This window comes from Lynx canadensis, chromosome F2, assembly GCF_007474595.2.
Source record: "Lynx canadensis isolate LIC74 chromosome F2, mLynCan4.pri.v2, whole genome shotgun sequence".
Lineage (NCBI taxonomy): Eukaryota > Metazoa > Chordata > Mammalia > Carnivora > Felidae > Lynx > Lynx canadensis.
The window spans coordinates 50327140-50339676 of NC_044320.2; the positions used below are offsets into that span (position 1 = coordinate 50327140).

The window sequence follows — 12537 nt, forward strand, 5'->3', positions numbered from 1 at the left end:
AAAATATTTAATTCAAATGTATTTCCTAATAAATTAAATATTATAGATGTTATTTAATACCCCCATTCTATTCTCCCTTCTTTTTCTCACTACAGATAATCCTAAATTTGTTGTTATTCATCCTTGTGAGTTTATTTTTGTAACTTCTACAACTATTAAATCCTGGATATAAATCACAGATATGGTTTCATTGACCTTCAGATTCATATTAAAGCAAAACAAGACAAAAATAGGACATACCATTTAAAACTCTCGATGTCTACCTTCTCCTGAAAAATCAGGAAACATGGCCAATCCAGGGCCATGTTTCTGGATCAGGCAGCCTGCTGGAACTAAGAAGTGGCTCTCTTCTCATCAGCACAGTGGCAATTAATGTATCCTGAGTGGCTTCTTGCCTGTTTCTTTCATTTATATTTATCAGGCCTTTATAGGTATTTGCATTTGTGATTTCTGTTTTCTGAACTTTAACCCATTTAAGATAGTTTCCTTCTTATCTTCTGCTTCATTTCTACCTAAACTTATTTTGTTGTGTATTTCTGCTTTGAAGTTTTGTTTAAAAGATGGAAGCAAAATGTGTCACATTGTCACCAGTGATTAGTTGACCTAACTTCACAAGCAGTGGGCCTATTTCCCCACAGTTTTCTTGAGCTGAATGCAGTGAGTAATGCTTCTTTTCTTTCCCCTAGCATTTCTATAATGGAACTGATGTTATTTAGAGTTAGAAGCCCACACTCCCTTTGTCGTCTCTTAAAAGCTCCCTTTTAAATTATTACACTAAATCTTCAGGGATTATAATCCCATATAATCTATACTTTGTTGATCTGGTATATATTTTATCCATATTTGTCATCAAAAGGAATTCTTAAGCCAGGAATGGGTAATGAATAAAGAGAAAGATCTATGATTTCATACTTCAAGCCCTGTGTGGAGGAAATTATGGCCAGTAACAAAGAATTGTACATTTTAATTATTCATTTTACTTTGAGAATAGTTAATGAACATCTGTGAAGGTACATACTCTCAATTTATGATAATGACTATTATAAATGCTACACTGTTGAACATTAAGGATAGATAAATGGAAATGAGAAAAATATCCACATGTGGATTCTATTTATTTTAATATAATTTATTGTCAAGTTAGCTAACATACAGTGTATACAGTGTGCTCTTTTGGGAGTAGATTCCCGTGATTCAACACTTACATAAGACATCTCGTGCTCATCCCAACAAGTGCCCTCCTCAATGCCCATCACCCATTTTCCCCACCCCCCCCAACCCTCTGTGCTCTGTAATTCTTAAAAGTCTCTTATGGTTTGCATCCCTCTCTGTTTGTAACTATTTTTTTTTCTTTCCCTTCCCCCATGGTCTTCTGTTATGTTTCTCAAATTCACCTGTGGATTCTCTTAATAGACAATGCCTGCAGTACTGGGGCATCAGATTATCTATCCCAGGCAAATGCATCTCTTTGGCAGCAAACCAAGAAATCATTCTGCTGATTTTATTCTCTTGTAGAACTGTATACAGGTTCTATTCAGCTTCAGAATCCAAGTGCAACAGTCGCAAATTCTCTAATACTCATTATGGCCACCAAAAAGAGTGCACCACAGGGGTGCCTAGGTGGCTCAGTTGGTTGAGTGGCCAACTCTTCATCTCTGCTCAGGTCATGATCCCAGGTTGTGGGATTGAGCCCCGTGTTGGGCTCTGTGCTGAGTGTGGAGTCTGCTTGGGATTCTCCTTCTCTCTCCCTCTGCCCCTCTCTCCTGCTTGCTTTCTCTAAAAACAAAAAAATAAAAATAAAAAACCGCATACCACATTGTGATTTTCACATTTCCAGGAAAGGTAAGTACATTCCCGATCCAGATCCTAGGTTCTCGTGTGCAAATTTTTAATTTTTGCTTTCACAATTTTATTTTTTATTTACTTATTTTTTGTTTTTTTTGTTTTTTTTCACAATTTTAGTTTTAGATAACTTTTGCAGGATGGGATTATATAATTTTTCATTATCTTATATTTGAAACACATAAAGAAAGTAGATAAATTACCATAAATAAATTAAAATACAAATATAAGAAAACATACCCAGGTGATTTTAGATTTTAGTTTCTTTGAAAAAAGGAGGCCTTAATTCCTCTAGGTGTCCTTGGTGACATTACATGTACATGTCTCTCTGCTTTCAATGAGGAGCTTCCAGTCATTCGCAGTGCGCTTGTCTGACAGCACAAATGCCTCTGGGGTAGCTTTGCTTTCTATCCTGAAATATTTTCCTAAAATTCCATTTTTGAGTGAAAAAAAAATTCCTTCTAGAAATGTAAACAAGGATGTGACTTCTGTCAAGAATTGAGGGCCCTCTGGCTTTCTATTACATGGCAAATTAATGTGTTCTAGAATACCAGTCACTCCATGAAAAGCGTGGGTATTTAAAACATATAACACACATTTTAGTAAAGTTATGTCACTTTCATTATTGCACTAACTTTATGGCACTGCAGGGCCATAAAAAGTCAAACTGAGTATTAAAACTAAGTGCACCCCAAAGGAAAGATACACACCAACTTTGTTTTAAAAGAAACAGTATTTATTAAGAAATTATATGCTGAATTCTCCTACAGTCTGTGAAGATGGTTTCTTCCATTTCCACAGCACAAGACAACAGCAAAGAGCATCTGGAAAACACTTGCAATGCTTGGGAATGGAGCGTTCCTAGTAATAGGAGATGCGATGAAGTGATATGTGCACTATTTAAACTTTTGGGAACCAAAAACAAGACAATCTTTCCTTGCCAATATAGTTTTCACCTGTATTGGCACTAACCTGTCCAAGGGATCTCCTACTCACACTGAAGTACTGGGTAACAATTGGATCATTTCAGTTGAGTAGAGAATGCTCAATTTAATCACACATCAAAGCAACAGTCCTTTCACTATTGAATCACTGAAATACTTGCATTCTTTATTAATAAAAATGGTGCTTATGGAGGGCAGAAATATAACCTTTTCAAGTATTTTATCATTATGATCTAAAGTACTTTAAACTATAAATTAAAAATAAATTATAAAAACTAGCTTACGATGTATCTTTTCTTACATGACATTGTTGGAAATAAGCTTTTAACATAGAATTGCAATATCACCTGACTTTATATATGATCAACAGTAAAACATGCTAATCATAAAAATAGCTTTTACAAATATACATTTGTATACAGTGTCTCCCTTACCGTTCATAAATGTCCTTCACATTTTAAGACTTTAAAAGACTTAAAAAAAAAACACAACATAATTAGCAAAGGGGAAAACACATTTACAATCTAAACCATAAAAACCTGACAATTATATAGCTTAGAACATAGAAGAAGTGGAATTTCTAAAATTGAACAATACTGTCCATTTTATTTATTTGGGTTTTTTTTTTTTTTTAAATAAATTGAACCAAAGAAGCTGCAATCCAGTAAGAAACCTCCTTTCACATTTCTGGGGGTTGTCACAGTTTCTCTTTTCTGTTCTCGTGGCATCATTCATTACTTCAGATCACTTTATCTGTAGAAACTGTGAAAAGAAAAAAAAAGTATTTTAAAATATTGATATATGCTTCGTTGTTGATAGCATACGTATATATAAGTTAGGTTCTCAGGTGAAATCAGGAAATGATAAAAGATCTAGATGTTCAGGAAAAACACTTTTGAGAACTTTAGGTTCTTGGATCCTTTGTGGGAGGCAATGCTAAAATTATTTACATTTACAATATGTTATGAGTTTTAAAGATCCAGTCCATTTATTATTGCCCGAGATCAGCAATTATCTTCCAACCAGAGCCCTTGACCAGGTCAGAGGGGAGCCACTTGAAGTCTAGGCTAGGGGAAGAGATCTGAGTTGCTTTTGCATTTTTGCGGCTCCTCACCAGAGTGACCATGGGACACTTCCCCTGTAACAGGCTTTGAACAGTGTGGTCCCAAGCCTTATGCACCCGGGAAAGGAGAAAAAGCAATACAGATTTCTGATCTGAGATACACAATCTTGGTTATAAGAGAAGAAAGCTAGATGCAAGAAGGGCAGTGAAAGACCCATCGTACAGCCATGAGCCAGAAACACCACATAAGAGCCAAAATTTAATTGGTAGAAGAATTGAATTGAGAAATTGCATATGAATACGAAGATAAAATAATGCAAGATTTCAGTAGCGGGAAAAGGCATGCATTTGTCTTAGAATCCTATCAAGCTGAAGGTTTATATTTAGATAGAAAATATAATTATACTTATTATCCCATCAACCTCAAAGTTTTTGCAGTTAGATGGAAAATCTGTATATATGTTTTAAGAGACAAAGACAGGCAAATCAAGGTATCAATTTGGACGGCAGTTGCTGTTGAGAAAAACACTGTGTGTCAGTTGTCAGTCCTGGGGGAGCAGATACCACCCACCAGTAATCAATCTCAGCGAAGGACTCCAAGCATTTTTGTCCATTGTATTTTGGTATCAGAGTTGGCGAGGAAAACAAAACACAGTCAGCATTGGGTGGAACGTTTTCCAGCTCCAGTAGTGTGCTTTGGTCCCTCATGGCTAGCGAGTCCCCAAGGCAGCTGATTCAGGACAACTGGCCTATACATAACTCTTCCTGGGTGCAGTAAGAGGGCCCTGAACTCTGCCCCTTGGAGGCTGAAATACTGAAAGTTGTGTGTGACAATCATTAACACACACATTTAAGCAGAATACAGAAACACTCCTTGAATTTGAACCAGGAAAGATATTTTCATACAAGTGATAAAACTGACAGGCTTTGTGGCTCTCTGTTTCTTGGTAAGGAAGTACTGCAAGCCCAAGGCATGTTCTTATGTGGTGGAGTGGGCATTGAAAGACCATAGGCACAGGCTGCCTTTCCCAACAGTTGCTGAATCCTACGAATACCCAGAGATTAGGTAACTTGAACTTTCATTAAAATTTTGAAGCCTATATAATACAGAGATTATGAAAAAGACTGAGAATGGCAGTTGGGGTGGTGACAATTGCTCTGGATGTCTGTTGCTCCAGATCTCACCTGGCCAAGGTCCCTTGTTGAAAAGTATCAGTGAACTAGTATGGTATTTTCTCTTCCTTCATGAATATGCATTTGTCACTCTCAAAAACATATACATCTGAGTAATTTCAGTTTACTGGGATGTTTTCTTCCTTAGTGAGTACATATCTTAATTCTTGTTAGATATAGAATTAAACACAAAGTACTTGCAAGAATAGAAATCATAGTACTAATGTTTTTGTGTTAAGAAAAAAGTGTTTGAACATTTGAACTGCAAATACTTGTGTTATGTAAGAGAATTTAGCCTGTTAGTGTGCCAGTCCTGTGGTTTCAGTTCTAAATATGCGATTAAAAATTAATTGAGATATAGGATTTCAATTTTATGATTTCAAATCTTATGACCAAATCTAAAGTTTGTACATGTTATTGGAAAGTCTAAGAAAATCTTAGGCCGTATCAATACATTGAATTCATCATATTTTAAGAATTATTTCATTCTCAGAAAGATATGTTAAACTAGACAAATGAATTTTAAAAACTGTATAAAATATACTAAATTTACAAATGCCATTTACAGTGTCTGAATGCTATTTAATTGAGAAATCTGGAACAATCATTTTTCAGAGGACTTTCAGTACTTTGTAAACCTTGCTATACTTGATTGTAATAATAAAGGCCTAATAATTTTGATTTTAAAACTTTCATAAATCAAAAGACTAAGAATTAACAAAATATGCACCCTTAATAGTCTAGTCTCTCACCCAAAGCATTTGAAACTTACATCCTTTAAGGGTTAAGTACATTCTGATACTGTGATTCTCTCTCTCTTTTGCTCTTCTGCCCTATTTCCTCTTTCCTTTCCTCCTCCTCCTCTTCTTCCTCACCCAGTCTATACTATATGCTTACTGATCACACATGCATGTGTTTTTAAAAATTAAACGTTACTCAAATGTGTTCTTCATGCAGTTCCTAGCAGTGTTCTCGTACATACAGTCAGTAAGTCTTTAAAGCACAACGTTTTGAACTTATGGTACAAAGCAGGTGTGCCATGAGTTGTGTGCTGTAAAGAAGTTTGGGGTGCCTCGGAGCTCATTCAGTTAGGTGTCTGACTTCGGCTCAGGTCATGATCTCATGGTTTGTGAGTTTGATCCCCGCATTGGGGGCTCTGTGCTGACAGAGAGATTCTCTCTCTCTCTGCACCCTCACCCCTCTTGTGCACACATTCTCTTTGCCTCAAAAAATAAACTTAAAAAAAGGACGTTTTATACATTTTCTATATGCACATACCAAAAATGATCCATTATCAATGTGAAAATGAATATGTGAATAAATAAAATTAAGTTTAACCTGTAGAATGATGCTGACATGTGAACATAAGGCATAGTGGTTTTGGGTTTTGACTGATAACACTTGTGTTCAGGAAGGAACTAAAGCTCTTTCATTTATATGATTGCAGTTGCCCTCTTTCTTGTGAGGCCTTCATAGATCACTCTTATTACACATGCAAGATGCTTAAGATGCCACAGCAGCTGTGTATGTGTTGAGTTTCTTCAGGTTAAGTCATGGCAGATAACATTCATTTAGTATATTCTTACACCATCCTGCTTGTCTCAAAAGAGGTAATGAGTGGTTGTTTAGAAACTATCCATTGTAAGAAGAGAAAAACAGCCTGCAGATTTTTTGTGCATATTCCATTATCACTAGTGTGATTTCTCCTTGCCCCTTCTTTTGCCTCTTGATTGTGAGTGATTACATAAAAATAATTATCCTGGCAAGAAGAAAAGGAGGTTTGAAAATAATTTACTAAAGTCTTACTTCCTTGCCATAAAGCTTCAAAGCATTTGCCCGTCCCTAGTACAAAACAAAAGCTCCATTAACTTTGCATTGTGAAGTAAGTGTTATTAACCATATGGATACAAGTCATGAATACAATTCTCCTTATCGAAAAACAATGGCAAAATGTATTCACTAAGCCTTCCATAGAGTTTCCAGTCTGATAAAAGGATTGCTGTTTACTTCTAAAGGCAGGGGAGAAAGGGCACAACTATGACATTCTTGTTCCCTTTTTCTCAAGAATGACAGTCACTTGAGCTGATTGGCTTACTATAATGTGAAACTAATTGTGCTTTCCTTCTCTTGAATAGTGGGTAATTTATCTAGTGGCTATATGGGAGTCTGGATGCTTTTAAAACAAATTATCCTGATGATGAATGCTTTTCCAACTCTCAATCTCTCCCATTTCTGAAAAACAAAAACAAAAAGAGCCACTCAGATGGGCCTGAATTGTACTGAACCAAGCAATGTACTTCTACCTGACCAAGTTAAAAAGGAGAGTATTAATCTACAGGGAAAGCACATTTAATTTTAAATCTCATGAATATATATAATATATATAATATATATATGTTTATGCATTTATTGATGTAAAATTGGTATATTTTGTATTGTAATATTTTGTATTGGTATATATTGTATTGTAATATAATAATGCATTATATTAGTTCAGGTGTACAACATAATTCAGTCTTTGTATACAAGGTGATCACAATTAGTCTAGTTATCATCTGTCACCATAGAATTGACTCCCTTTGCTCTTTTTACCTCCAAACCACCTTTCCCCCACTAAAAACCACCAATATATTCTCTGTATCTCTGAGTTTTGTTTGTTTCTTTTTTGTTTTTTAGATTCCAAAAATAAGTGAGATCACATGCATGGTATTTGTCTTTCTCTGTCTTATTTCACTTAGCATAATACCCTCAAGGTCCACCCATGTTGTCTCAAATGGCAAGATTTCCTTCTTTTTTTAATGGCTTAGTAGTATTGGATATATATATACCATACCTTCTTCATTCATTCATCCATCCATGGACACTAGGTTGTTTCCATTCTTGGCTATTGTAAATAATGCTGCAATGAACATAGGGGTGTATATATCTTTTCAAATTGGTGTTTTCATTTTCTTCAGATAAATATCTAGAGGTGGTATAGCTAGATTGTATGGTAGGTCTATTTTAAATTTTTTCAGGAAACTCCATATTGTTTTCCACAATGGCTACACCAGTCTATATTCCCACCAACAGTGCATGAGGGTTCCCTTTCTCCACATCCTCTCCAGCATTTGTTCTGTTTGTTTCTGATAATAGCTATTCTGAAAGGGGTGAGGTGGTATCTCATTGTGATTCTGATTTGCATTTCCCTGATAATTAGTGATGCTGAACATCTTTATAAAGGTATAGTAATAGGTAGAATAAACACACTTTACTAACAGTTCTACCAAAGAAAAATCACATTTTGGGGAGCCTGGGTGGTTCAGTTGGTTAAGAGTACGACTTTGGCTCAGGTCATGATCTTGCGACTTGTGGATTCAAGCCCCGCATTGGGCTCTATGCTGACAGCTCAGAGCCAGGAGCCTGCTTCAGATTCTGTGTTTCCCTCTCTTTGACCCTCGCCCCACTTATGCTGTTCCTCTCTCTCAAAAATAAATAAACATTAAAAAAATTTAAAAATCACATTTTTAAAGAAGACTTGTGACTTTTTTAGTGTCAGAAATGCCTCTGTTATCTTTCTAACTGAGATTTATAACTAATAAATAATGAAAGAAATATAGACAATTCATATTTTTTAGTTAGCATCCATAAAAGCAAAAAAGATGAAAGAAAACATGTGGAAAATATAGGCTGTGTAACATTTTATAGAAAAGCATAGTCTAACAAGCAGGAGTTACCTAAATTTGTTGTCACCACCCATCATGTTTACTGAGTAACTGTTCAGCCATTCACTTTTTATAGACAATGTGAATACATTTGGCTTTTACAATTCAATTCAAATTTCTAAATAACATAAACATTCCTGGAAGCTACTGTACATTGTAAGTTAAAACTTGTTTTTTATTAATAAGCTCTTGGGGCCAGAATTGTATTATACTTTGCTAAAAGAATCACATCACAAAGACCATAAATGGCATGGAAACTAAGATGGCTATTCACTCACTGGGATGGCTACATGTGAAGGCAACTCCTCCATTATGTAGTTTTTGGAGGCTTAGTCTCCATTCCCGAGCTGATGGCCATTTAAGATCTAGGGGCTGGGGGATGCCGGAAACACAGGCAAAATCGAAAGTGTGGTAGCCCATCAGAAACTTGGAAATAAAGTAATTGGGCTGTCTTCTGAGATTTTTAACTCTAAAATCAAGACTTAAATGATCAGGGTAGAGAATATACAGGGTCACTTAAGAGAGGCAGAATTTTCTAAGTCTTTGAGTCTAGACTAGAACATAAGTGAAACTTACTAAATCTGCCAAAGAAAAGTGTTGATCTGAGGGAGACTTGTTTGACACTGCAAGTACAGAAAAGTACGAGAGTAACTTCTTGGAGGGTAACTCAGTTGCACCCATTCGGGAGAAGGTGTTCTCCACAGAAGAAGGCATCCAAATCCTGGAAGTGAACCTAGACTATGGTGACAGATGTGGACACATCAGGCAATCTCAGAACATTCAATCAACTCTTTGCTCCAAATCCATGCTCCCCAGGCAAGACTTCTGATTATAATTTGTAACGGTATGCCCTTTGGAAGAGAATGCTCAGGCCAGAGGACACAAGACTGGCCTCCCTTTCAGTGATGGGAACCACCATAAATTCCTAAACAGATCTTCTGATATACCAGATTGGTTACTTCACATTTCTCTGAGGTATTGTTCTACTCCCAGCATGCTGACAAGTAAGTTCTGTGAGCCTATGAAGCCACATACGGGTCCTTATGGATCTGTGTTGCTGCTATCTCTCCTAGTTTCCCAGTACTTGCCATACATATTTTAAGGTCTTTAATATAGGCAATATTTACAAACTACATGTCAAGGAATATAGAATTTCATTGAACTTGAGCAATAAGAAATCAGAAATTACCTGACCCTCTCCTGTTATAATAGGTGAAGATACTAAGGCCCAGACCGTTTGAAAGGCACACCCAGGTAGTTGATAGAAACACTTACTAGACCCAGAATCTTGACTGCTATCCAGAATTCTTTTCCTTACATGTTTGGTTCTCAAACTTTAATAAGCCTCAGAAGTGGCATAGTAAATTCAGACTGCCAAATTTCTGATTCGCTAATGCTATGGTCTGAATGTTTGTGTTTCCTCAAAATACATATGTTGAAATCCTAACCCCCAATGTGATGGTATTAGGAGGTAGAGTTTTTGGAAGGTGATTAGGTGATGAGGCCAGATCCCTCATAAATGGGATTAGTGTCCTTATAAAAGAAGTCCCAGTAGGCTCCCTTGCTTCTTCCACTATATGAAGACACAGCAAATGACTGCTTGCTTATAAACTAGGAAATGGGCTCCAAGCAGACACCTAACACTGCCATGATCTTGGACTTCCCAGCTGCCAGAACTCTGAGAAATACATGTTTGTTGTTTATAAGTTGCCCAGTCGGTAGCATTTTGTTATAGCAGTCTAAATGCACTAAGTCAGCTAGGTCTGGAACGAGGCCCAGGACGTCACATTTCTGATAAGTTTCTGAGTGATGCTGATTCACTTCGCTGTTGAGCAGCAGTCTTCTGAGTGGGCTGTTTGCCCTCCTATGTGTCCAGCTGAGAGTAAGATCTCTGTTCTTTCCCCAAGGCTACTTCTTAGAATTATTTATTTGGCTGGCAATCCCGAGAAGTGAGGTAACTCCTCTCTGGAATGAGCCATGTAGTTCTGTAATAAATCTTGTCTCTGGATAAAGAATAGGCTTGCTTACTGCTTATTGGAAAGCTGGATTTTCTATACTCAAGATCTCTCTTTTGTAGGGCACTGTACTGCATGTAGGCTTTACCTGGCGGAGGCATCTTGGACTTGGGTCCTGAGCTTAGGAAACCAGGACAACTATCCTGATACTCCTATGTCTTTTGCTTTGAGTAGCAAAGTCTTTTGTCTTATCAGCATCCATGGAACTAGGGATGTTTAATTTACTAGCTTGAATAGTTATTTTGGTAAGAGTTCTCCTGCTTCAGTTCTCCTAAATACCATCAACCTTACTTAAGTTGGGTCAATTCTGTTAATTCTTTCTTCCTTTTTTAAAACTTTCTTAATGTTGATTTATTCATGAGAGAAAGAAAGAGAGAGAGAGAGAGAGCACAAGTGGGGGTGGGACAGAGAGAGAGGGGGACAGAAGATTCAAAGCGGGCTCTGTGCTGACAGCAGAGAGCCTCATGTGTGGCTCCAACTCACAAACCATGAGACCGTGACCTGAGCCAAAGTTGAATGCTTAACTGACTGAGCCACCCAGGTGCCCCTAAGTTGGATCAATTCTTGATCAACTAGAGGGACTCTTGGCAAGTCACGACTCCACTGGCAAACCATCTTCTGGACGTCCTCACTTCATTTCTGTCTCCATACCACCTCCTCTCTCCTTACTTACTTTTTTGCTTCTAATTCCTAACAGTTAATTTTTGAAATCCACGCCCATGATTCTGCCCGATAACTCCCATATTTTTATCCTGTTCTCCATTTGTCTCCCAGTGTTCAAGAAATAAGTATGGCTAAGATACAAAAAAGGTCTTACATGTCTATAATGGATCACAAACATTCAAATAGGTAGGCTTTGTTATTCCATAACCAAATAGAAAGATGAAAAGACTGGGGAAATCAGTTATTTGGTATAATATAATAGACTTAAGTTACTGCATGAGTAATGCCGTTTGATTTCCTTTTCTAAAACTGAAGGAAAATATAACACAATATTATAAAACCAGAATAAAATAAAAAATAATGTTAAAATAATTTAATTCTATGTACCAAATCCAAATACACTGTATTCCTACAAATATTATAAAGTGACTGCCAAGTTTTGCATCATTCATATTTTCATTTACTTTATGCGACTGACTTACAGAGAGAATATAAACAGTTTGATAGTGAAGTGACAAGAGTGTGGTAATTAATGTAAAAGTATAATTAGAAATGCCATCTTCTTTATGGATGCTTGGTGTTGGTTCATGGCTTACCATATGTGATTTAAAAAAACCCACTCTTTTCAGAGTTAAATGACATCGTTTCCTATAACTAAATATGGCTCTCTCTAACAAGGACATTAGAGCAGTAACAGTTTTTAACATCTACACGCAAAGAACATTTGTGTTTCTAGAGTGCATTTCATTTAGTTAGTATCACAAATAAAATGCTAATAACGCAAATAGCATGCGGTCTCTTGGATTCATTATAGGAATAATTTGTTTAGTGAAGCAAGATGCAACAACGTCAGGAGCCATATATTGTCTTATCCATTCTCGCTCCAAAGCATCAGAGAGGCAGAGTAGCAGAGTCGTTAATTAAGCAGGTGACCTAGGATTGTAGAGTGATCTTGTCTAACCTCCCAACCAGAGCAGCAGTGCCTTCCATGGTAATCACTGCTGATAGGTACGTAGCTTTGGCTTGTTTACCTTAGGGGATATAGAACTCGTTATCTCACAAGACATTTTGCTCCTTTTGTAGAAAATCGTGGCCAGAAAAGAATTTTCTATCTTGAGTCTAAATCTGCCAAA

The 12537-nt window shown here is 36.6% G+C and overlaps 1 protein-coding gene across 3 annotated transcripts in view; it reads right to left on the reverse strand.

Moving 5' to 3' along the window:
- Window positions 1-2568: 2568 nt before the first annotated feature.
- Window positions 2569-12537, reverse strand: part of RALYL (RALY RNA binding protein like) — a 407386-nt gene continuing 397417 nt past the window's right edge. For all 3 annotated transcript variants that reach the window (XM_032591937.1, XM_032591936.1, XM_030304338.1), the window contains one exon: window positions 2569-3548. In XM_032591937.1, coding sequence (XP_032447828.1) covers window positions 3526-3548 — 23 coding nt within the window. In that variant the 3' untranslated portion in view covers window positions 2569-3525. The remainder of the gene's footprint in view (window positions 3549-12537) is intronic.